General features: G+C 41.3%; 1 protein-coding gene, 1 long non-coding RNA gene and 5 other non-coding genes across 7 annotated transcripts; 5 read left to right on the top strand and 2 right to left on the bottom strand.

The window, feature by feature from the left end:
• Positions 1-9,164: 9,164 nt before the first annotated feature.
• Positions 9,165-9,235, top strand: Trnag-gcc. The gene has a single exon. It is a non-coding gene; the product is annotated as a tRNA-Gly (tRNA).
• A 234-nt stretch (positions 9,236-9,469) lies between these two features.
• On the top strand, positions 9,470-9,540 carry Trnag-gcc. The gene has a single exon. It is a non-coding gene; the product is annotated as a tRNA-Gly (tRNA).
• A 4,698-nt stretch (positions 9,541-14,238) lies between these two features.
• Positions 14,239-15,786, bottom strand: LOC6611281. Its single transcript, XM_032727074.1, has 5 exons — positions 15,724-15,786; positions 15,091-15,234; positions 14,864-15,034; positions 14,623-14,807; positions 14,239-14,552 (listed from the first exon to the last, which is right to left on the bottom strand). Exons 1-4 carry the CDS (start codon positions 15,784-15,786, stop codon positions 14,652-14,654), a joined length of 534 nt encoding a protein of 177 aa, XP_032582965.1. The 3' UTR covers positions 14,239-14,552; positions 14,623-14,651.
• A 242-nt stretch (positions 15,787-16,028) lies between these two features.
• LOC116802356 lies at positions 16,029-17,339 on the top strand. Its single transcript, XR_004362710.1, has 3 exons — positions 16,029-16,158; positions 16,878-17,056; positions 17,146-17,339. It is a non-coding gene; the product is annotated as an uncharacterized LOC116802356 (long non-coding RNA).
• Positions 17,340-21,871: 4,532 nt separating this feature from the next.
• Positions 21,872-21,942, top strand: Trnag-gcc. Its single transcript has one exon. It is a non-coding gene; the product is annotated as a tRNA-Gly (tRNA).
• A 247-nt stretch (positions 21,943-22,189) lies between these two features.
• Trnag-gcc lies at positions 22,190-22,260 on the top strand. The gene has a single exon. It is a non-coding gene; the product is annotated as a tRNA-Gly (tRNA).
• A 180-nt stretch (positions 22,261-22,440) lies between these two features.
• Trnag-gcc lies at positions 22,441-22,511 on the bottom strand. Its single transcript has one exon. It is a non-coding gene; the product is annotated as a tRNA-Gly (tRNA).
• Between the last annotated feature and the right edge of the window lie 4,106 nt (positions 22,512-26,617).

Genomic DNA, 26,617 nt, shown 5'->3' with positions numbered 1-26,617 from the left:
AAGCAGAGGACACACTAATTAGCGCCCATTGATCATTCGACCCCGGCGCTAGGGTGCGACAACCGAATTTCTTCGGAAGGAGTAGCCACGCCGCATCGAGATCGGCTTGAAAAATACCCTAACTAAAGGCATAACTAACAGACAGAAACTTCCCTATATAATGTAAGCTATTTCGATATTTACTAATAAATAGGTACACAATACTATTATCATTTCATATAGTAAGCCAATGTTCAGCTAAATACAATTAAAGCAGGACTTCAAATGTTCATCCTAAAGTAACATTTGATTAGAATCCCTAATCCTACTTTAAAGTTAATACACCCTATACCCTGCAGTTTCCAAAAGTATTCAATTAAGTCGTTCTTATCCCTCGAGCACATTAAAGAGTTTTGTGCATTTTGAATAATCACCATACTCATAATGATAGTCATCAGAATTTTGTATTCCCATTTTCATAATCGGGGTTGATTTCTCCGCCCACCTTCGCGTCGAATCCGCATAATAGAGCCATTTGACCCGCCGGGGGAGGATGGTGGTGCTGATAGCTGGATAGCTGACAACTTGAAGTTTTAATTGGGTCTCTTGTCGGGCGCTTACTCTGGTGGCGCCCCGCCACGAGGCGTCTCTAATTAACCGCACAAATATGTGGAACATTGCCTCAGCAGTGTCCCCCAACCAGGAAAGCCCATCACGCCACAACTAGAACCGAACCAGAACCAGAACCACAGCCGAACCAAAACAGAACAGAACAGCTCATAAACATAATTCACAAACGAAAATTCAATTGGCCACAGCTTAAGCACTCGACTCGGCCATGGTCTTGGACTTGGCTCTTGTAAGGGCGGTCAAAGTGCCATAAATAAATTAAACCCATTTAACATGCGTCATAAATTTATAAACAATACACCCAAAGCTAATTAGCCGACTCGAAAATTGCTACGAACGTGGCCAAAGTCGAGGATTGAGGGAGGAACTAAAAGGAAAGGGGATGGCCTCATTGTCTCGCTGAGCCACAGTGCAAGTGTGGCCAACTGCGGATGGGATTACGTTCTTTGGGGAGTGCTCACTGTAAGTACAGTGGAATAGCTTGGGATCTAAAGTTTGTTGGCACATTCAATTTTTTGGCTCTTACTTAAATATATAACATTTAAAATATTTGAATCCCCAAATAGTTGACTTATGTTCATTTTAAATTTAGACGTTAAAGTAATGTGTCAATTTTGAAATGAAGCAACCTTTACTGCTCAAACAGAGTTTTCTCAATATGAAATTAATGGTTAAGGTTGTAAGCCACATAAACCACTGCTATGTGAACCAAAACCATTTCCCATCTGGGCGAAGAGAGAAAGAGTTGCTTTTTGTTTTTCAGTAGTCGAGAAAGCCACAACGACCACAGTTGTCCGTTAGCCATTCGTTTTGGGTTGTCTTTCTTTTTTGGCTGTTTGGCTGGTCGCTTGGCTGACTTGCTTCATAAATAAAATGAATTCGTACTCAACCCGACAGCCATAAATAATAAAGTGCAAAGCACCACCGTCTCGGCCCACCTCGTCACACCCACTTCAAGTCCGAGTCTGGTCTGCTGCTGGTTTTGGCCAAGTCAATTTCCACAAAGGCAACACTTTCTGCTCGGCGAGTTTCAAGATTTACGCTGACACTTGCCAAGGGGCAGGGATTTTGGGGTTTGGGGCTTGGGGTTTCGCAGCCCCCAGGAAGGGTGCCCTGATGGCTCGAGCTCAGCTGTTTGTCATTTCCTGTGAATTATGTGGTGTTAGTTGCGAATGGATGCTGTTGCTGCCAGGGCTTGTTGACTACCGTTTTGTCTATGTCCAACTGGGGAGAGTGTATAAGCTAAGGGTCTGAAGTGATACATAAAGATCGCAGAGGAAACTGCTTGTGGATGCTCTTAAATTGATATTTGGAAAATCAATGCTGGAATTCAGGGTGCCTAGATTCAAAGTATTTTTAAACAAATATATTAAAAGATATCCATCTCGGCAATATCATTTCAAATATTATTGCCTCAACCCTTTCGAAAAATATTTTTGTCTGCACTGCCCATAATAGAAATTGCTACCCCAAAAAACACTCTCCAATTCGACATGGACCCCTCTTTGTGGGGGCGCAGACATATTTTGTGCCGCCCATTAACATAACTCAATGTATCCGTCGACAGACAGACAGCCCTTTTCGGCCGCCCCGTTCCCCTCTGCGGTCCATCGCCCCTTGGACTGTGTCAGGTCGTAAACATTTGCTTTCTTTGGTTTTTAATTGGATTTTATTATGCCAAGCCGAAAGTTAGCTGCCTGATATATTTATGATTATTATGTTTGTGCCGTGTCTCTGGCCGTATTTCTTTATTCGGCTTTTGTTTTTGGCTTCCAGGGCACCAGAAGCAGCCAAGTAGAACCGTGAAAGGAGTTGAGATATGGGAGATAGACCATTTTGGTCTAAGAACCATAATATTAAAAATATTAAAATTAGTAATAATTAAAAAACAATTTACTTCTAATAATTTATGTAGATTATTTTTACTATTTTTATCGAATTAGAGTATCAGTGACATATAAGTTATCAATATAAATCTAAAGAACATTTTATAGTAGTCTAGGAATAGTTAAAATTCTTAAACAATACAATTTCAATTGAGGCTCCTTTTATTTTCCAAAAATTAATTTGTTGCCTGGATGAGCAACTAATTTGGACGCAGTTCAAAAGGGCAGCCGGCAAAACAGATCAAAATTTATATGCATGCGATGGCGGTGCCGATGCATGTGTAACGGCACTTAAAGAACTCCAGCCCCCCCACCGCCTTGCCCCCACCACTTCGGCGGACCCATAATCCCATTTCCCCGCGAACGGAAAGATAAAACGTGGCGCTCGCACAGTCCCTAAACGGAAAAAAGAGTGTGTGGAGGGGGGCGTGGGGGATCCGACGGGGGCATACATTTAAATTTATGCGGTTTTCGACTGTGCGGGGGTGTTCCTGATGTTGCCTTTTGTGCAGTCAACAATTTTCATGCTTGAGCGATTGCCACGAAAAGGGGAGCGAGGGTGCCGGAGGGATGAAGGCGGACATAATTAGTTGAAACGGAAGCAAATTTATGTTTTGGCAGTTATGTTTAAATTAATGTTACAAAAATTAAATGCTCATAAATAAAACGAAATTTATGGCCCGACGATGGAGGAGACTTAGTGCCCAAGGTGCGTGGGCATGTGGAGAGGAGCGGTGTCCAAGGACCGAGGAGAAAGCCATTCGAAATCTTCCAAATGTGTGCAGAGCAATTTGTTCGAATGTTCTGTCTTGAAGGAAAGAATGCCATCAACGTGTTCCGAGTCCATTAATGGCCTCGAAACGCACTTAATAGCCAACTGACACTGGAAGTGACAAGAAGATTGTGAGGGTAAAGCAATAAATCGCTGGCACTGGATATTTGGAATCTATTGTGGGCATTAATGGGTGCGGTGAGTGATATTTTATGGGAAATAATTGCTAAAAAGGTCAAGAGTCCATAAAGATGTTGAGAAATTATTCAAGAAAAAACAAATCTACCGGAAAAATAATATTTGCTTTATGGGGCAGTAGCAGATATTTTAAGCATTCGAGAAATTCAAAACGAAACTAATATTCTAAATATGATTTTCCAGTCTCCAACATCACCGATCCATGTTGACAGTTCGCAAAAACGTTTACCAAAGTAGAAATATCCTGATTCTGGCCAGCCTTCCGCCGACAGCGTGTGTGTTTGCCATAAGAGGAAAACCTTTCAAACTTTGCAACGCAATATGTCAATTACTTTCAACAAGGCTGTCAACTGTGTCCAGCGCAGCACACACGTAACAGATGAATGAAAAATGAATTTAATTGCCCTATGTTGGGTGTCAACATTTTTGAAATGGGTTCGCATTTGTATCGCCGACCAAAAGCACATTCAGCCGTCCGGCCGGATAACTTTTTTGGGTCTTGGCGCATGTTGGCAACGTTTTTATGACAGTAACAGCAGTAAAAACGTTGACCTTTGACTGCCCCACAAGTTGACCCACATCACCATCAATTCGAAAAGTATTTTCATATGAATGGCCAACATTCTTTGTGCGAATCAGTCAGTTTTAAAATGGGGGCTTTGAATCGACGTCCGATTCAAACTGGGATTCCAATTGCGGGCCAAAGTCAAAGTCGGTTTTCCTGTCCTTTGCAGGCGAAACCGCAAAGAGCAACATAATGAAAAGTGTTTGGTCATTTATTGTTTAAATGTCTGACAGCATGTTGACAGCCAAATGCCAAAGTAAGTTGTCACTGGCACTGAATGCTGAATGCTGCATGTTGGCTGGTGGAAGCTGGATTTCGGTTGCTGGTGGCAGCAGGATGCTCTGAAGTGGATCGCAGTGGTGCGCAGTGGATGGACAGGGCCAAAATGTCTGGCCCTGTCAGTTGGACTGAACGAGGGCGAGAACTTTGAGTGAAGTCCTCTGGAATCCGGGTTGCACGAAACTTTCCCAGCGGTTCGCCTTCATCTTGTCGGCAGTGCAAAGTGCAGGCGACATTTGCTTTGATGTTCTCACTTGATTGACTTGCGGCTGCCGCTGCTTTTCGACTGGAAATGTTTCGGAGCAACTCGCTGGGTTAATTAAGCTGGCAAATCAAACGCACATCACGAGTGCCAGGCGAAGGCAAATGACTTGTGCGCACTCGGGATGCAAACAATTTTCCCCAGCCATTTTGGTCTGGTTTAACCAACCGAATGAACTGCTATCGGGCTTACCCAGCTGTCATTCTTGGACAGTTTGCAGATGCACTAAAGTTCTTAAGATATGAATAATTGAAGAAATTAAAAGGATATTAACAATATATTTGAAAGAGTTATTAACTATATCTAGGATGATGAGTTTTAGTTGTTAATTTGTTTGTATCTTTATCATCTATTACTATTTGTTTGCCTTAATAATTTCAGAAATGATAGTTTCAGTACCTCATATAAAAGTCCCCCTTACAAATATCCAATCAACGTCTGCATTGAAGTCAGCCCAACCTTCACTTACCGTCGTAAAAGCATTATTTTTTTAAGCCACTTAAAACGTGCATATCATTGGCTTTTTTATTTTTATAGCGCTAACGTGCTTCAATATGGCAATATAATAACCTCCAACTGACAATAAAACATAAATAATTCGCAGGCCAAAGCCGCACATAAGCAACAACATAAACTATAGCCCAACAACAAAGTCACTGTCCAGTCGCTCGCTGACTGCAAAGCCAACAACAAAAGCTATTGCAACAACAATTGCGACAAGCAATTCTCGAATGACAATTGTAAATTGTTTAAATAAAATTTATGAGTGCCCAAATGTGTCGCCATATAATTTCATGCACTTTAACATAAAATTTATCACAATTTGTGTGTCGCATATTTCTTGTTTCGCCTTCCTTTTCCACATTCATTTTTTCCGCATTTTATTTTGTTTTTTTTTGGTTCACTTAAATAGTTTATATGGGTTTTTGGTCGAGAGCTGGGTTTGGATTCTATGGGCGCTTTGCCGGGCGAAATAACAGTAATTGAAATTTATTGCACAATTTATCGCCCTGGCAGAATATTGAGAACTGGTGGGGGCAGGAGCAGTGGGGAGGGGGAGGGGGCTGGCGGAGATAGATCGCTTTCGGTTCGCTTAACTCGCAGTTGTGTTCCTCGCTTTTGTATGCGACATATTGAAATTTATGTCAATTTAAAAAGCAAAGTTGTCGTGTCAATCATAAAACTCAATTATCGCGCAAGCATTTGCCATATAGCGAATGTAGTGGCAAATGGTGAAGCGAACGGGGGGGAACTTGACAACCGTCATCAGACAGCTTAACAACTCAATTGAAAAGTCATCTGGGGAGCGTTTTTACGCGTGTCTAGCTTACGGAGCTCCCCCGTAGACCACGAGAAACCCCCACGCCATTCAGATTTGATTGCTGGCAATCCGACGTGCCCGGCTGATCATCATCAAAACATGCCACTTCTGTTTTGTTCGCTAATCGCCTCTCAATCGACCTGACTACACTCACAAAAGCCGAAAGACCATTTCGTTATGCGTTTTTTATGTTTTCTTTCTTATTTTTTGGCTGGAAATTCCCCCCCTCTCAGTCACTTAAGTGGTTTGGACTTTTCTGAGTGGCACCTCGTTGACGCTGGTGGGTGCTCATTCACTCACTGACTCTCACCGCTTGCTTCGAATATCAAGTCCATTCGAATGCCCTGCACAACCCAGTAATTAGTGGTTCGGGAAGGGGCCAAGATTGAGGCACTTGAAGATCAAAGGCAGATAGCGATGGTCATTTGTCGATGTCCAACTACAAGTGGCTAAAAATGAAGATTGAGTGGGAGGGAGATCACTGGGGAAAATCAGTCAGCTCGCTGAAACTTTTCATTATCTACTTAGATGTTTAAGCCTTTCGAGGTAAATATAAATATTTTATAATATAGAACTAAAATGGCTGCTAAATAGGGCTTATCTATTCAGAGCATACATTAGTTTCCAATCTTCCCATGTCACCACCTTTAGATAAACTGAAGCAAATAATCTTTTATGTTTAATAACTATCCAAAATGACTTTCATCTGCACGAGCGGAAACGCATAAGCTCTACTGCGAACCGTGCAGGGTATTTGGAGAACAAATCTCAATTAAAACTGTCACAGTCACTCAAAACAAACTGTCAACTTTATTATTAATTAAATGTCAGATTATAGTCGGGCCTGACACACTCACAAGTTCCCGCCACTTGGAACCCCGGATCAAGTACTAGGCGTGGCGGTGAGGGGCGGGGCCAGGGCAATCCAAATCCACTGCCGTCAAAGACGTCGCACACTCCTTTGAAGCCAGATCCGGAGGATAGAGACCGAATCTGACTGTCAGTCAGGCAGTCAGTCAGTTAGTTAGTTTGTTGGTAACTGGAAACTGCTTTCCACGCACCACCCCCTTTTCGCTCCCCCAATGAAATCCACAGATCAGTGAGCTGGAAACGTTAGTGGATTAGTGGACGTGTGCATAACGCCTAATCGGAGTGGATTTTGAAAATGATTAGTCAGGCCGGCCATGATTGTGTCCCCTTGAGTGTCGCAATCGCGTCGAATATTTGGATTATCAGATAACCAGCATATAATGAGAATGACAGTTAATTGGGATTTTTAGTGGGTTGCAATCGCGTACAGAAATCACGCTATAAAGCGATTAAGCACTTGTTCGAGTCCGATCAGTACGATTACATCCATTGCTAGCCGAGTGTTATGTGTCAATCACTCATATCAAACTCGGAGAACTTCATAGTATTTATATACCCAGCTCTTGAAATGCAATCGAAGCAGTTGCTTTGGACTTTGCTGTTAATTTTAGCTTTGGCTATGGTTGTGGAGGGTTCTATTCTTGGTTTCGGCACCAAGAAATCGAATAAGGCTCCAGTGAAAGTAGAAGTCCCAGAGAAGCAGCCCTCTCTGAACAAAAAATTATCGGATGACTATATTAACGGAGTGCTGAGCATACAGGGTCAAATGCTTTTTAATGCCGTAAATAAGCCTTCATCTCTTAAACTCTATCGCAGTGCTCGGTATATGCAGTCTCCTCAGGACTATCCCGATCTCCTAGGATTACAATAATAAAACGAAGATAATAGAAACTTATATATTTTACCACCTAATAAATGTAATTAGGACTATATAAAAGTTTACTGTGGGAAGAATGTTGATTAGCAGTGGCTGAAGCGGATATAAATTACGAAATCGGAAGTTGTGGAAGTGCAAAAAAAACAGCACAAGTGTTACCAAAGCTCCAAACCAGCTACAATTTTACAGGCAAATAGTTCACGACAATCAGTATCGATTAAGGCTTGGACACTCGTACAAAACCGCGATTAGTCCGGCATCTAACAGCAGTCATAACACCCCTTGGCAGGCCGGGCACATGGTTAGCCAGATCGATTTACGATCAGCATCCAGTTGGCTGAGCAGCCAGAGTTGGTGGAGCGGCTGTAACCTCAATGAAGGCAACACCTTGTGTAACATTAATTTGAGCAATTTAAAAGAGGCCGGCCAGTGGCTACAAATCAATTTCAGCTTGACAACTTAACAGTCTAATCGAAAACAACAAAATGGTTGCCCCGCCAACACGCCGGCATTCGGGCCAACTCAATTGACCAGCTGTCCATGTAGAGTCCAAATATGACCTGTTCCCCGATCTCTCCGAACTCGAGTCCGTTCGACTCCTGACTGAATATGTGCATATATACTCCCTTTGTAGAGCTCCTTGTCGCACAGTAAAATTGTCATATTGCAAGCGCACGCAGGCGCAGCGTAAATGTTAAAAATTATAGTTAAACTCATAAATTACAGGCGTAGTCAGCCGTTGAAACCCGTTCTCCGTTCTCCGATCGGCGATCAGCGATCTGCGATCGCCCCCCGAAACGAATGAACATGCCCTGACAGCTCTCCGGGTCTTTTAGACAATTTAAAGGCGGTTCGTACTCAATAAACCAAATTCCGCACATAATTAATCGATCCAGAGAGCCGGCTGCAAACCAGGCCCCCACTCTGTTTGTTGGCCTTTTATTTTTTATTTTTTACACAATATTTTGACTTTGGATGTGGGCTTGAGTGAGAGATGAGGAGTAGCGGTGGCGGAGGTGTGCGAGAGGCGAAACTTTTTAATAGTCGCGCCATAATCGTAAATCTTTTGTGTCCGACGCAGTGCAACGAACGACAGGGCCGACAAAGCCAAGGCTCGGATCAGGATGGATGGTATGGGCATGGTTATGGGGTCGGTGGATGGTGATGGGGAGGGAGGCACTGCGGCAGTCATAAGACCGTGGGGATGGGGATGGCGACTGCTAAACACCAACCCATACCACACCATACCTTGGCAAGCGAACCGAACGGCGGACCTACCTACAAACAAATCGAGCCAATGTTCACAACTTTATTTATCGCTTAAGAACACGACCAGGTAACTGTCCCTGCCTGAAAAAGGGTTTGTCTCTCAGATGAAGAGAGAGGCATTGTACTTTAGGATTTTATTAACTCAGGATTAAATTTAAAGACATCTATCAAATAAAGGAGTTCTAATAACAATGATAAGGATCCCAATGATCATAGAGCTATTATTGTTGGGAAATTTTGACGAAAAAACTAAAAAGCATCGGTGGTTCAGTGGTAGAATGCTCGCCTGCCACGCGGGCGGCCCGGGTTCGATTCCCGGCCGATGCATACTACATTTTTTAAATACCAAAATTTAACTACATATTTTATTTTTTTAAAACAGTAGAATTCACTTACAAATATTGCACATAAATCTGTTATTTTGAACACGTTTGGTTTTCTCTAATGTAACTTGTTCATGTGGAAGCCGGTTTTAACCATCATTGGATCATATTCAAAGATGTTTGCCAACTTTTTTGCGAAAATGGAAATTTTTATGCGGAAAAACTGACTTTTCCAACAGCATCGGTGGTTCAGTGGTAGAATGCTCGCCTGCCACGCGGGCGGCCCGGGTTCGATTCCCGGCCGATGCAAATAGCTTTTTTGATAATTTTCTCAAGGTTAACTTTAACACTTGGTAGAATGTGGAAAATGTAGTTTTTTTTTAAATTACAATATTTTTACAAGACTTATTACTCCTTATTAATAGTATTATTACTATTACTGTATTTTGTAAAATATTACATGCATGAAAGAAGCTTACCTATTATACGCCCATGAAGTTAATCAGTACAGTAGCATCGGCTGTACAACTTCATGCTACTTAAATAGGCGGCTTACTTCCAGGAATCGTGGTTGTAAAACTTAATCAAAAATCGGTTGGGAAACGATCACTGGATTCCGCGGACTCGTACTCGCATCCGTATCTTTTGCCCATTCACCATGCGGACAGCAGTCCGAATGAGTCGAGTTGAGTTGTTTCCCCTGAAGAAGGCGCGCACCATGAATAGAGTTAGGATCATGGCCAAATGAGCAGCCTTAAGCAGTATAGTATCCCCAAGCAAGCCCCTCTTGTAAGCCAGACTTGTGTGCGCATTATTCAAATGCCCATCTAAGTATCTGTCGCTGTCGCTGGCTTTGTATCTGTATCCGAGTCCGTGGAAAAGCCAAAGCTAGCGCATGCCAAACCACGTAACCCAATGAAAGAAACGAAACGAATCGGCTAGAGGGAGACAGCGACAACATGGAGAACTGTCAGTTGGAGCTGACATATAAACTGACAGTTTGAAATTGAGGTTTTCTCCATGCTGACAGCGTAACACGTCAACTTAAGGAGGCATGAGGCCGACCGAAGTGCCTGTCCAGATACAAATAGACAACCGGGGCCCCGAGGAGTGAGCGACTAGTCCATGTAAAGCGAAAAGATAGTTAAGACTCCGCCAGAGCGAGATGGAGATGAGGACAGAGAGGGAGCCACAAGCTATCGCAGACAGCAGCCGTAGACAGCAGGCAATTTGACAGCTTAAACACACGAGCATGTCAAAATGATATGATCGCTAAGTGAGCGCAAACACACAAAAGCCCAGGACGGTATACGGAGATACAGCCAGATGAATGCAAAACTAGCGGGGTGGGGCTGTTATAGTACAGTGAAACATACTGATATGCAAAATAATGTTGGGACAGGAGTAGAGAAGGAAGTTTCCGAAAAGGGAGTCATTTTTGTAGAAAAAATAAAATAATAAATATCCAAGTAATGATTAGAAGCCAATAAATTTTCCTTTCTTTTCCGATATAATGTTAATAATATTGTAAGTTTACAATAGAGGTGATGCCTGTACTTTACCATATTATACCATAATCCAATCCTAGCCAGCCTCAAGTGTTGCATCTTCTTTGCACTGCTGCACATCGGGTTCTTTAATAACAAACACACAGCTCGTCGCTTGGACAAAACTTTTGCCTGTCAGCGTTGGTTCCAAGTGGAACCCAGCTTGGGAGTTGGGGCTTTTAGGTCTGGGTCTGGGCTATATGGTCGGGGTCTGAGACGGGGTCCCAAGACCCAGTCTGTGTGCCTGGGTAACTTATCTCGGCTTTCAGTGTCAGCATGTTGTAGCTGTTGTGCGCTCGTTCGGAGGTTCGGCGTGCGTGTTGCTTTTCATGTTTACATTAATAAAAGTCAAAGGTTCTCGAGACTGACATATTGTAATTTATGTTTAGTGACAGCTTTATATCGGCGCAAAACGAACTTTAATCACTTGTTATTTAGCATAAATGAGTTGCCTCCTCTCGATGATGACTTGCGGATGAGTGGAATTGATTTGTTACTTTGGGATCGGGTAGCCCATCTGAATGTGCAATCTCTCAGCAGTGTGATGACCGCATCGAGGATTGCATATGGAATACGTCTACGAACTACATAATAAATAGTATTTAATTTTATTTTATTGAATACTCTTTGTTCGCTGACGGGTGTGCAAAATTGAATAAGCTGCCACTTAGAATGGGGGTCTCTTGTCAGTTTTGTGTCAAAATAAATGAAGTTAAATGACAGTTTAATCAAGGCGTCAGGCAATGTCAGAGCATCATCAACCCCATGGCACCGTCATTATCATCATTGCTATACGTACGTGCAGTCAGTCAGTCGGCGAGTTAGTCAGTCAGTTGGTGGGTTAGTCATGTGTGTGCCCCTGCTCGAACACGAGGAACTATTGTAAACCCAACTGCTGTTATGCTGACTGCCTGTGACTTGTGTAATACATATCTGGCGAACAATGCAAATCCGTCGAGCAAGTACGTACACTTTTTATATATGTCTTCTCTTGGCTTGTCATTGTCAGGCATTTGGCGAGAGACGTTCGTAAGTGCATTTGCATTTTGCATTTGGCGCGTTGCACGCTGCAAATGTTTTTGACACTTGACAGCCAACGCACTGACAGCTATAAAAATGTACGATAAACTTGCAGTACATGGCCAACACGATGGCAGAAATTACTGTGCAAATGTGGGAAAACATAAAAATAAAATGCTTATTTCAAAACCGAAAATACTAAAAATATAATTCAATGAAAATAAATCAACACACATCTGTATACTCGCATAAGATTAAGACTTTTTATGCCATAAAAAAGGAATATGCATCAATCAAACTTACAAATTCCTTTTTCTAGTTGCAGCCTCAAAACCAATTTATCCAGATAGGCCAAATCATCTGGTAATTATTATCAGCGGGATATGTTTGTTGTGGCTTTAACCGGACCGCAGATCGACCGACTCCCGCGTAAATATAGAAAACCAAATAAATCTTCTCCGCTCTTTGAGGACGCCGGCTTCCTCTGGTGGGGAATACATCTGTGCTCTTTATGCCGCATCATCGTCGGCAAGAAGTTGTTTACAAATGAATTTAATTGATCAATCAAAGCGAGTGAAGATCAAAAAAAAAAAAGGAGAAAGAAATAAGATCAAAGCAACGCGGAGCCCAAAACAGACAAATGCCATACAAGCAGCGACAAGCCGAACATGCAGCAATCAGCCAGCAAGGGGCAACACCACAAGCACATTAGACATGTTCTTTGCTCGTTCAGTCACTCACTCAGTCAGTCATTCAGTCACTCAGTCATCCAGTCACTCAGTCATTCAGTCAGCCATTCCGATCGCTCCGCGTCCATTTGGCCCCACCACTCCAACTTCCACTCGAAGATTCATTGCATCGCACTGCATCCCATGTTGTTTGCTGGCGTTGTTTTGATTGGTATCACTCAATGAACTTTGATTGTTGTAAATGTAATTAATCAATAACACAAACATTTACACAACAGCCAACAAATGGAGGGCGATGTGGCCAGGGGGCACCATCAGCATCTTAATCAACAGCAATTGTGCTGGGAATCGATTGGAGATTGGAGATTGTTGTGACATTGGGTCTGGTCTTGCCACGTCTGGACTCGGTCAATGTTTGATAAGTTGCGACGGAAGATAAATTCGAAAATGTGTTTTCTATATGAGAAATGCATTTTCATGTACTGACTATAAAGAGTTATTATCTAGAATATTAATATATGAAAACAACCAATTCGATATTATATATTTAATAAATTAAGTAATTTTATGAACAGGCTTATAGGCTTAGCTGTTATATTTACTGGGATCAATGCCAATTAAATATTGCATAACATTTCCAATGGCAACAATTAACTACTTCAATTGGAATGCGATTACGTTTTGAAAAACATTTCTGGCTAAAAATTAAATATGCTAATCATGTCCAGAAATCAGCTCGTAGAGTAAATACCTTTCCATTTATCCATCGTTACAGTTGTAGGCTATTGATATCAATTATTCAGTCACCGGTTTTAGGACTAATTACACCTGCTTTGCGCGTCCATTCAATGGAACCAGCTCCCTCTTTAACCATTACATATATTAAATGCCAAGCCGTGTGCATAATTTTAATAAATATTATAAGTCCAAACCTCCGGTGGCCAACAACAAAACAAAAGTTACTGCGACTAAACATCCGGCGGAGGTCACAGAGAGCAGGCATCCTAAAATCTCATAAATAACCCAACCGAAGCGAATCCAACCGAACCGATCCCCACTGAATTGAGCTGAAAAATGGTTTACAAAATATTTTATTTTTGTTCCATTGCGATAAGGCACAATAAGTGGCAAAGAGTGTGGGTGTGCGAAATCTGCGCCACAACAATAATAGCTGAAAAATTTGTAAATATTTCATAAATGGGACATAAATTAACACAACTAATGCCATAAACTACAGCGGCGGCAGCAACAATAACCACTGTTGCCATGATTTGTTGCACGATAATTGCAGCCAGTTGCAGTAGCAGTGTGGCAGTGGCAGTGTCAGTCCCGACAAACTTACGAACACGAAAAATAGTCGCAAGAGTTGACATTTTCGCTCGCTTTATCTAAATGCACTAAATAAACCGCACACACACAGATACCGCAGCACATGTGCATAATGTCATTTGTTCACAATTTATCGGTGGCCCCACAAAATGTGAAAGCCAAACGACAAAAAATAAAGCAACAGCAGGGGATATCGGGCGGCAGCATAAATATTTTAATATGATTTACAAGCGGATGCAGTCAGAGCTTAGACTCGAATTTCGAGTTTGGTTCTGGCTTAACTTTTTTTGTTTACCCATATCTATCAGATACTCATAGCGAGGGGCACTATATACTATATATTTCATAAATGGGCTTTCCGCAAAAACAGGATGTTTTCGATAACGTAGAGATTTTCCGAAAGCCAATGCAGTTGTCGGACATGAAATATGGATTAGCCGAAAATTATGCACACATTATATTTTGTCTGCTTATGGGATAACATTAGGGCATTAGTATTTAGTTTAATATTTATGTTTCCGATATGATAATTTAGTGCTTAAAATTGTCCAATGCTGTTCATGAAATTGTCAATTAATGCAAAATTATTACCCTGGCCAGGAAGTTATAAAAAAAGGATTGAAACATTTAATCCTAACGTTTTCAACATAAAACTTACATACATAAGCGTTAAGCATATACTAATTATGTTTGGTTTAGTAAAATGTTGAAGAACTCCTTTTGAATAGATAATCCACTGAAATACAAATTGATTAGGATTAGTGTCATCTTAAGAATGTACAGTATGTATATATGTATCTATTTACCTAGGCGTCCAATTTTTCAAAACTAATATTTAGGATATCGTTATGTACACGTTCACAGAGGAACGATAAATATTAAAAGAGAACCATCTGAATGCAAAAAGATAGTCGCCTTCAGGAACTGGCAGAACTTGCGTTAGCTTATTATTCAGAAAGTTGGTAGTGAGCCTATCCACAGTAATAAGGGACTGCTAAAAAAGTATTTTTGTTATAGGCGTATAAGTACTCATATTGGTTAACTTACATTGAATGGGCAGGTCGGACTTCTTATATTGGATTGTAAGAGAATTAAATCGAATAAATATTTAACGACTATGTTGGATTTTTGAGTTTTCAAAAATCTACATGCATCCACAGAAACGTTATAGAGAAATGGCTTATAGCCATTATACCGCTTGAATAGGGCTACGTTTATCTAGAAGATATAATGTTAATTAATAATATAAGAATAAAAATCACTTTTATACGAACTGTGGCATTTGTAAGGGGCAATATTAACAGTCTGGAATTCACAGAAATATACTTATACGTCCTATTTACCGCTTTAATACGGCAACTCTCGTAGTAAACGTACGAGGTGTCAGCAGACGAGCATTTGACGTTGGTGAACTCAACCTTAGGGGTGACCTAAAAAAAATTAATAGCATCTTTTACTTTTATGTAACTATACTTGCGTTGTTGATGCCATAAAGGATCACTACTATGATCAGTGCCAAATGAACGAGGTCCATGTTAAATTAAAGTTAGTTGGCCACAAAACCCGTGAAACTAATAGTTATCAAGCCATTGCGTAGAGAAGCAATGAACATAATATTTAGTAATTAAGGTTTTTAAATATTAATCGATCTAATAAGATTTATAATTACACTTAATGCTTTAATTTTCAACGATTTGTTTTTAAATTGCCCATAAATGCGCTATTAACGGTATTGTTTTATATAAAACTTTGATCAGTTTCGAGATTTTAAAATATTCAAACTAACCTTCTGGCTCCATGAGGCCAAAAGGTGGCAGCTACATGAGTCAGTTTACGTGATAAGAAAATTACTGGTTACACTTATTAGACAGCAACATGTCAGAGATAGCAGGCGGCCCCGGAGAAACCCCGGCAAACAAAGGGCGTGCCCCAAACGACTTCCTCATCAACCGCACCAACACCCCCAACATTCAGGCATCGTTTGCCCCCCGCTCGCGGTGCGGTTCAGTTCGCTGGCAAATCTGAAAGTGTAATAAATTTTAAACAATGCGGAAAATTTACGGTGATTTTCGCTGACATGCCCACTTCTGAGCTTTTCGGGCAGAGGCAGCAGCAAATGAGGCGAGGCTATAGTATGGGTATGGGTATGGCTCTGGGTTGGGTATATATATAGGGCTGAAGTGTTGGTAGCATGTCTCGAAAGTCGAGTCGCGTCGAGTTGGTGGCGGTATATCAAAGAGCTTTTGTTAACCGCCCCCTCGAGTGGAGTGGAGGATAAATGTGTAGACGGAGAGGACGTCACAAACTGTTGAAAGCGCAAAGTGAAAGATATATGACTTCAAGTAGGTGTAATCACACTCACACTGGCTAACTGCCACACACATGTGGATAGGTATAAAGTCTTAAGTGACAGGCATACACGCATTTGGGAATACCTCGTATCGTAACAAGGGATACCTCAAGATAGATAAATATTTTTATCGAATATTTAGAGCTGCAATTATTTACTTAAATAAAATCTTGAAATTATATGGCAATTATTCAAATAAAATTAAAATTAAAGATATAGCTGTTTTCAGGATAATGGCATTAGGTAACCATCAAATTAATTTTCAATTTGCCCAAAGCTTTAAAAAGTTAGGTGGACCCTGTTCAAGGGTATGAGAGTTGCACTAAGCGTTCTTTTTTTTCGTTAAAGAGGAAACTCGTTGACTGCTTTACGCTGAGAAATTACTTGGCCCAGGGGTTTTCGTTGTCTTTCGGCGAGAATTCCTCCACCCAATGCATAAATTCTACAATTTTCTTCGGGCAAAGGGTTTACCTTGGCTGCTCTGAGCCAAACTCACGTTGGCTTCTCTTTTCCCAGCCGTTACTAGGTCTTGCCATTATTATTTTTGGCCGCCCTTCTCTGCTGGCTGAGTGTTTGCGCCGTGCCAGAGTATGCGTGAAATGCGATTTATTGTTTTCGTTAAAAAGATTTATTATGCCCTATGCATGAACCCGAAACCAGCTCAGCAGTCTCATTCTCTAACCCCTGTTTCCTTTGGCTTTATTTGAAAAGTTTGCAAAAATTGTACCACCTCAGTAAAGTGGGCAAGGACTCGCAGATAACAAAAGGTTTACTATTTGGTGTCTAGGAAACGTTACATTTGAAGTCTACTAAGCTGGATTTAGTCAACAGGATTGCTTGCATATCGAATATGATAAAAGCATAACGTTGAACATTAAAGCAAATGGAAGGTAAATATATCTTATATGTACAATTTAAGATATTAAAAAAGAAAGTGTAAAGTGATTTCACAAATTTACGTTTATTTAACGAAATGGAGATCATATGGATTCACTTTTCGCTGGATTTATGGCGTAAGGAAACTGTGAGTTGATGTCCAGACATAGATGAAGGATATCCCACCATAGGAAACACAATGACTCTAGAAATGCAAACCACTTCAAATCCAGTAAGTGCCATCAATATCCACAAGACCTGCTGGACACCAGTCAACGCACCAGGAGGCTGCACCGATCACACCCTTTGGACCTCTCTGGGATTAGACACGCAAATTAAATTAAATTATATACATACATTATTATATACATCATACATACAATATCGACAGTTATTGTATAGTTTCGCAACAATTTATGTAATCAATTAATTCTCTACCGTTAAGTTTAGTCATCAAATTTAATGATTGTCCGCGAAGGACAGTTTTAAATTAATATATCCAAAAAAAAAAAAAAAAAAAAAAAAAATATCCGGGGCATCAATTACAATTTCCATTCCATTCGCCTCCGGCAGTCACGCCCCCTCGATTGGAAACTGTTGAACTCCCTGACCACCACTGACCCCCAAAGAGATGCTGTGCTGACTCCAGAAACCCAGCGGTCGTGGGCTTCGCTTGAGATCAGAGTAAGGAAACCGGAGTTGGGAGTCGGGAGTCCAGAGTCAGCGGGTACAAATTGCAATCGCAAGACATTCGTACACTTGCCACTCCGCCCGCTCCAACTGCTCGGATGTCCCAGCCTCCCAGCTGGCGCTCAGCCGCACAAACGTCAGAGCACATTATTGTAAATTGAACTCAATTACCAGTGACAGCAGACAAATTGAAGTGGAAATTGAGATCTTCTTTCGGGCGAAGAAGACGGTGATGGCAACGCGAATCGCTGAGCGACGAGAAGCTTATAAAAGAATGACGAAAAACTGAATACTTCCTAAAAATAAGACACAAATATAAATTTTTTTGAGGGAGATATCCGCACAGTCGCAAAGTACTAAGCACTAATAAGCCATCTGAAAACGCACAGCGAATATTTAATGACTTTGAAAATGTATTTTGTTATAGCTTATAACTTTTAACGGAATATACATTTTCTTGCTTACAATTTTTGAGATATAAATTGAATTATTTGAAGGCCCACTTCTTGGTAATTACGATACCCCACTGAAGAGTACTTAAGGCAAAAAGAAATCAGAGAAACTAATTCACTTAAAAACACTTTGGTTTTGATGCGGCCCCAGAATGTGGGCCTTCCCTTGAATATCCACCCCAGGATTGTGTGTCTGGCAGTCTGTGAAATGTCATTTGTCAAATGCACTTTGTGTCACTGTCCGTCTGTCGCAGTTCCCATCACGATTTCTCAGACCCCGTGCTTGATGTCCAAGTGTCACAGACATGCGGGTGAATTTGTCAAGATTTTATAAAAGAGAAAATGGTGGTGGACGAGGGGTCTGTCCTTTGGCTAATTTATGAGTCAATTAGTCTGACGGCCTGGCCATGCATAAATATTATTATTAAATAGAGCTTTTCGCAAGGTATGGTATTTGGTATACTGAATGTACTCGGTCATCCTAGAGTTATTTTGCTAATCGCCCGAGTTGCGTTTATTGTGTCTTTGCTTTATGGTCCACTCATTTTGGCACAAACTCACTGCCTCAAAAGCAAGTGGTAAACAAAATTGCAGGCTACATTGTTGCATTTGTGCACTGAGAAGAAATTACTAGCTATACACCGCATTTTAACCAAAACAATACACAGTCAGCAAACGTAACATAGATGTGATATTCAGGGCATTTAATCTTTCTTGGGAACAATTTGAAGTTCAAGCTGTATTTTTAGAGTGCATTCAACATACTTTTACAGCCTTAATTTCAGAGCATGGGGCTGTGGCACCGAATGCTTCGTTGAGAATTAAGTGCCGTGTTGGCTCATATTTTATAGCCAAAAACAAATGCTTGCAATGGGGTTAATGTGGTGGGCGCGTGTAGATCATTATACACGCCAGCTGATATTTATAAAAATATACATTCGAAAAAGCCATCAAATCAAATTAACTTGAAAGGAAACTGTACAAGTTAATGTACATCATATCTACTTTAATGAAAATTTATGGGTATAATAAAAACATAAAGGGGTTGGCAGTGTTTGGTGTCAATTGTGATGAAAGAGTCAGCAAAAATGTGAGAAACCTAAAAATGATTGAGTATGAAATTCAGTCGCAGTTTTGGTGCTGGAGCCAAAATCGAAAAGCTGCTTATAGTTTCAACAAGCTCTTTACCGAGCTTACAAAAATGTGCAGCCGATAAAAAATCTATATAAATAAATACGTTCACGTGGATGTCACATCCTTCCCATGTTGCCATTGCACAACGCAGTGGGGACCCATTTTGCCTTCGGTCATATAACACAACCAACAACGCCAAGGGCCCCCAAACAAATCGAAGCAATTTACGAAAATGTAGAAAATGTCATTGGGCTGTCAGAATGCATCGTTGTTGTTGACATGTGACCATCCTTATACGCCCCACACACCCTCGCCTCACACTCGCGTGTAGAAAAATATGGTAGAAATTGTTATAAAAATCCACAGTGCAACGTATAACAAATTGCACAGCAGCAGCAACAGCAACAACTCTGCTGTTTCTGACAGCGAAAGCATTGTTGGCTGACAGCTCGAAAAGGGCTCGAAGAGGAGGGGGTGTTGTATGACTACGAGCCAAACAGATAGTGCCACACAGCGTGAGGGTGGGGCACACTAACGTAACGTAACGCAGCAACGTAACACAAGGGGCAGCATGGGTGCTCCCTCAGTTCTGTCACTGCTGTTGGCCGTTAAATTAATGGCCAGTGGAAGTGGCAGCTGAGCAAAGAGAAATGCAACACGGAATATGTAATATGCACATGTGTTGGCTTACATACACTAAAGCAAGGATATTTTCGTCGAATATTTACCAGCAACCCAAATTGTGACCACCTTTTGAAATTTCATTTTAATTTAGGCTTATCTGAAATGCTACTGGAAGCTCCACTTCTCGATGGTCTAGAGTATCAAGTAACTTGAAGCTGCAGAATGCTGCACATATGTATCTCCTGCTTGTAGTTTTTAGTGAGTATGAAACAGAATATATGTACATATGACAGAGCTGGTATGCCTAAGAATAAAATGATTTCCTAAAATATAGTCCTTTCCAAAAACATAAAATGATGATTAACCCATAACGCATATTTTGAATTTCTGTGAATTAAATGTTTGTGTAGAAACCCAGCAAATTAGTTAGAAATTAGTTTAAAACTGATCGCTTTACTTTGAATGAAATCGTGGGGTGTTGATTGCCTTAACTTTTTGGTAACCAGCAAGGTCTTGACTGTTATGAATTTTCTCGATATTCCCTGGAGTCCTAACAGTCTTCTGGGTTTCGCAGCTGTTTCGCTGTTGTCTCATTTAAAATGTGAGTAGCTCTCAACATTTAACTGACAATGAGTTGTTGGCTGTTTCGCCGCCGACTGGTTGGACTTCGTGCTGCGTTGCACCGCTGGCAGCCAAGTGACAGATAGCGAGTCCCAGGCACGCTGGCAGGAAGCGGCTGAGACTGAGACAGGAAGACCGAGAAGCCGGAGGACAATGGGGCAGAGAAAGGAGATCCCGGCGGCAGGCTGGCAGGAAGAGTAAGACGAGTAGCGCGGGGCAATCAGGCGATACGAGAAGATTGAGGGGAGGAGTCGGGGCGTCCTTTTGTTGGCCTTTTCTGCTCGGCCTTCACTACGGCTTGATCGTAATTGTGAGTGACAACGGCTTGATGCCTGATTATGATAAATGAATTGTTAAATTGAATTAGGTGTTGCCGCGCTGCTGTCACTCAAAAACCGTCGACATATTTCCCTCAATTCCCGCGCCGAGTCTTTTTTATCGTACCCTGTAATCAGTGGGAAAAGGAGTATATGGCACTTGGACATCAGTTCAAAATACACTTATTATTTTTTAATTAAACGAATTTTCTTGCAGAGTTTATGGTGTAAAAACTTTCAATTGATCAAAACTTAATGCCATTGAATTTTTAAATCATTGAAACAAAGGAATTTGTTTGTATTCGTAGGTAAATTTTATTATTTAAGTGGTATTTACGAGTCGAAGAGCTTGAGTCTCTTAGTTAGCGTTGGTTGGCTTTCTTTTGGTTTTGCTCTTCGCAACTCCTGCCACCACTTCACATTGAAATTGCATGAAATTTGATATTTTTCAGCGCTTGTCAACGGGGCCGGGAACACAAAGGGTTGGGCTGGGCTTGTCAGATGATGGACATCCTGCCTGGAAGGGTTGTTTGGCAGGAACGGTTCAAAATCTGGCGACAATTGTTGTCTGTCGCGGTGTGGTGTGCTCGGAAAATTAGCTCAGGTTACCTTAATTATGGGGTCTCCTGATGCCTGCGAGTCCTGAGAGCTTTGTTTGTTTGCGTTCATGAGTAGTTGAGCTCTGGTTGCTAATAGGCTCTTAGATGTTTGAGTTCACAGAAGTTAATAGACGGCTGTCAGTGGTACTCGTCTTTCACGTTTGGATAACCTGGGAATTCTGGGAGCTGAAATGTTATATTTATGTAGCCCTTGTCGTTGTTTTGAATTCGATCAGACAATATCAAAAACTATATAGCAAATATCAAACAATTTAGAAACTAAGAGCTTAAGAGTATCAATTCATTCATAATCTCTAGTCTATTTTTAAAACAACGTTCAATACGTCCGACCTAAGCTTACTTTTGTGTATTTTGGCGGATCAATTTAAGCAGCATCGGTGGTTCAGTGGTAGAATGCTCGCCTGCCACGCGGGCGGCCCGGGTTCGATTCCCGGCCGATGCAAATCATTATTTTTATTAATACCTGTATTATTTTAATTATGACATTTTTCTGTTCATTTTTGGTTTTCCATCATTCAAAATCGTAATACAAACATAAACTTCAAACCAGTTTACCCAACTCTTTTGAAGTTGGTTGGTTACATCCGAAATCCGGTTTTACAGTCACAAATGGTTTTTTTGCGAAGATGCTAGCCAAGTTTTTCGCTAAAAGAAAAATTTTTTGTCGGAAAATATTTGTTTTCCCAACAGCATCGGTGGTTCAGTGGTAGAATGCTCGCCTGCCACGCGGGCGGCCTGGGTTCGATTCCCGGCCGATGCAAATTACTATTTTAATTTCTAGATTGAATATTATGATTTACTATTATATTTTAGTTTTGTAATTATTTCTTATCTATAAGTCAAACTCTCACGAGATACCAAGTCATTTGATATTTTCGTCCAAGTATGTTACAACTACAATGATTATAAATACAAAAAAAATATATTAAAAAAGCTATTTTGCATCGGCCGGGAATCGAACCCGGGCCGCCCGCGTGGCAGGCGAGCATTCTACCACTGAACCACCGATGCTTTTAGTCGAAATTCCAAAACAGAAATGGATAATCAGTTATTCTTCCTATTTACTAGAAGTTTAAAATGTCCATATAGATAGTTAAGCATCATTATGAAATCTATATCTTTATAATAATGTTAAATATGTTTATTTTACCTGGTGTAGTATAATGAAAATAAATAAAGCGCCAATTAGGCAACTATTTTCCACAGAAGACTTACCAAATTTATTCTAGTCGTCGTTCAATTTTGCTGGCTAATCAAACCACACACCCACGCGAATGTCATTTATTTTCATGCCGACTGACAGTAGCTGACCAGCACTCGGTTCCCTCATTAGTGTGGCCCATTCAGTCACTCATCACTCACTCGAGCGTCGTGTTTTTGGTTGGGTAATATATCACAGGGCTCACGGTGGCAGGGATGCGTAGGAAAATGGGAAAACTGAAGCAGAAAAATGAACGTACTTGTTGAAAATCACACCTAGCTGGGCAGAGAAAACCCCGAAAACTTCTGCAGGGGAATGCTGGGAGGTGTCACAGCAAAACAGCTACCAGCGACAATGACAACGGTTCCACATTGTTGTCACATGTCATGCGACGCTGGAAAAGATGACACCACTCTGCGGGAAACGGCCAGAGGAGCCGAGGGATGAGCGTGAAATACGAGTCCTTCGGCATGTAGCGCAAAATGAAATGGGCGAAAAATGATGAATGACAAAATTATACAGCAAATGCGCGTCAAGCTGACATGTGACCACTAATGAGGATCAACTGGAGTCGAGTCTGGAGAATGGGGACCCCTATAGGATGGCACTACTCGCCCTTTTTTGTTTCGAATCACTTGAAAGTCAAATTTTGGCATTAAATTTCAGATGTACGGGCAAACATCCTTTTTGTATTGGGTTTCGCAAGCACATCCTTTGCAACCAGGGTAACCATGGTGTTTGCATAGCACGGGACATGAAAATTCTGCTAAGTATATTATAGAACCTAAGCCTATCAACAGAAATTATACAGCCCCTGCGTAGGAAAAATTCACTTATCTAAACGATGCTGGTGCCGACAAAGACGTCATAACCTCGGAGAGCGCACAGTGCCAAAATGGCCAGGAAGTCGGACCATAAGCAGCCAAAGTCGTTTGCTAAAATGAGCATATCATACTGAGGACAAAAACGCGGCAGTGGTGGCAACCAGACTACCGTCAAATAATAAAATGCAAAGTCAGCAGGAAATTCGCATTGGGGTAGTTTCGTCCACTTTTCAGCTGAGCACACAAGAAAAACGGGGGAAAAGTGCAATTTGCTTAGAGTTTTTAAGTCCTGATGAGGCCACTGGGGTCCCAAAGTAATTGAATGTTTAGAGCATGAATATACATACTTAAGGTTGCTCCGGGATCAGCAAATCAGGGGCATGTATGTAAATAAAGAAAATAGATTTCTAAAACTATTGTAAACAATATGACTGAAATGTAGTTTTTGATAGGTGTATTACAGTGATTCCAAATATGGCAAGCCAAACTTTCCAAGTCCATATCCGCTCAATCCACATTACTAATGGAGGCACCCACGCAAGTGGATCGCTGGTGGATCGACACCACCCAAGGTAATGAAATGTGCCCCACTGTGCGAATGCGGTTGACTTCCAAGTCCGGCGCCCGTCATCAAATGTCGCGATCTGCGAGCCACGATCAACACAGAAGGAGTAAAAAAAATAAAGAAAAAATTGAAGAATAAATACAAAATAAATGCTGCTGTGCGTCCAAGGCGATGCTGAAAGTGGTGCGGTGTGTTGGCTGTGAGTGCCTAAGTAGTAGTTGTCATTTGAGTGACTTTAATGGTCTGTTGAGACATAATCGCTGCCATTTTAAATGGAATTTTATTGCCACTTCACGAAATTTTTATTGCTGAACCAGCAAGCCAACCAAGCCAAGCCCGATCGACCGTTCCGTCGCCACTGCCAAAATAAAAACAAAATACGTATTTAAAAAAAATAATGCTGCATGCTGCGGTGACGATGACGTGGTGCAGACTCTGTCGGTGGTGCCGCCGCAATGGCAACCAAATTGTTGCATTTAAAAGCAAATTGATGGCCGCAGAATTAAAGGAGGCCACACCACGGACAGTTGGCGAGTTGAGTTGCTGAAATTCAAGTTCCCCGCGCTCCGATTACGCATTAAGCACAGGCTAGCCAAGTCCAATGCACTGAAAGAAATTGCAGCCATTGCCATGCAACATGCAAGTGGCAACCTTGAAACAAGTTTAATCTTTACACTAGCTCATTTAAATCTTAAATACCCAATAGAAGCTTTTTCAGCTGAACTGTTTTCCTATGTTCCTATCCTAAACACATTAATATTAAATTATTAAGATAAACTAATTCCATGTTATCTGAAATCTTTAATCTTAAATATCATTCCTTAAGTATTCTTTTGAATATGCAGCTTATAATTAAATAATCCCATCCGATTGGCGTTCTCAGTGCATCGCAGATCGCGGCAAAGCCTAAACAACGACGTGTTGGTATAATTTTGTAGACTAGTTTATTGGACACATTAAATATGGCCTGATAATTAAGTCATAAATTAGATTGCAACCGCGACGACGACGTGAACGACATGGACGAGTGTCACCATATCAGGTTACGTGGCATCCACAGCAGGCGGCCTGTCGTGGCAAGGAGGCAGGGGAACGCGTCTCATTTAAAATTGATGCCTAATCGAATTTCTTTATCGCGTGTGTATGTCTTGTCTCCGACAACCGAGGACTGAGGCTCCAGCGCCTCCACCGGATCCCCACACACTCCCCGCCTGTCTGGGTCAGAAAATTTATGGATTTGCATATTGCGACACTAAATGTTTTAAGGTCTCTGCCGGCGGAGGCTTGGCGACGATCGTGTCAGGAAGCTAATGTTTAATGAATTCAATTTCTTTATGCGCTACTTGGACGATTTGAAAATGGTTGGTGTCTTGAGGAGGAAAGCCAAACCAAATGAAAAATGGGTGTTTGTCTTTTGGCTTTGAATGTCTCTCAGTGAATGTTTACTGTGGAGCTGGGAGTTCGGAGTTCTTATTTGATAAAAAAAAAACACTAAATTCATACAACATGGGAATTAAAGCCAAATTCTGGTAGACTTTTTATACTATTTAAACATAATAAAATGTCGTACGAGTATATGAATATGTTGAATTACAGTATGTTGAGATTGTTTATGCGAGCGTCGCTCAAATGCCTTGATAAATAATTGAAATTTCAGTTCTTTATTGATTGGAAATAAATTGCAGCAAATTGATATTACATGTTAAAACACAATGTTTTCAATGAATAACTGACATAAACAATTTTTTAATTAAAACAAATTGAGCTTCAATTGCAATTGAAACGGCATCGAAATTTAATTTGAAAAAATGTGCGCGGCTTTTATTACAAATGCGTGTACGGTTTTCCGAGGCCATATTGCTTTGCTCGCCATAAAAAATAGTCGCACAATTATACCTTTCACTGATTCAAGCATCTTTCGTGTAAATTGGATATCACATGGCAACTTAGCAGCTGCTGCTTGACCACATGACTCTTGAGAAGGCCAATCTGAATTGGCAGATTTTCTGTCTTTCTGCGGTTCTCTCTGCCAACCAACATGGCAATGCAAACAAGATCCACGGTGCCAAGAAGGACCATCACTTGTATCCAGGTTGTCACGTAATGGAGACGTTGGTCAAAACAACTTGTGGACCGAGTGTGAAAGCCACAAGCTTCGGACCGACTACTCCTTGCCGCCTTTCGGCTTGGCAAAATAAAACGCCAGACTCGTAATTGAATATCAATTCAGGCCAACGCCGAAATGCTGAGGGGCAGGGCAACCGGCCTGGGGAGCGGCTGGTAGGTAGTCGAGATGGAAACGAGAACGAGAACGGGCCTGGCATGTAAATTCGAAATGCAAACAGCGCATCCTTGCCATTCAATCACTCAGCCAGACGACAGCAGCAGCTCCCTTGATGGATGACAATCAATCTCAAGTGTCAGGCAAATATCAGTTTGTTTTCATTGAAGCGCACCACGGAATCGTGCAACGTGGTTGCCTGAAGTCTCCTGCCCCGTCTGCCACTGCCCCTGCCCCCTTCTTTTC

This window comes from Drosophila sechellia, chromosome 2L (genome assembly GCF_004382195.2).
Source record: "Drosophila sechellia strain sech25 chromosome 2L, ASM438219v1, whole genome shotgun sequence".
NCBI classification, from domain to species: Eukaryota; Metazoa; Arthropoda; class Insecta; order Diptera; family Drosophilidae; genus Drosophila; species Drosophila sechellia.
Note: the sequence above shows the minus strand (reverse complement) of the source record. Positions and strands in the feature narration are given on the sequence as shown.

What these genes read in the sequence shown, in the direction of transcription:
- LOC6611281 (XM_032727074.1), bottom strand. Translation starts at nt 15,786, where the DNA reads ATGTTGGGGGTGTTGGTGCGGTTGATGAGGAAGTCGTTTGGGGCACGC. An exon ending in CACGCCCTTTGTTTGCCGGG is followed by an intron (nt 15,235 to 15,723) that starts GTTTCTCCGGGG and finishes GTCACCCCTAAG; the next exon opens with GTTGAGTTCACCAACGTCAA. An exon ending in TGCCCCTTACAAATGCCACA is followed by an intron (nt 15,035 to 15,090) that starts GTTCGTATAAAA and finishes TATATCTTCTAG; the next exon opens with ATAAACGTAGCCCTATTCAA.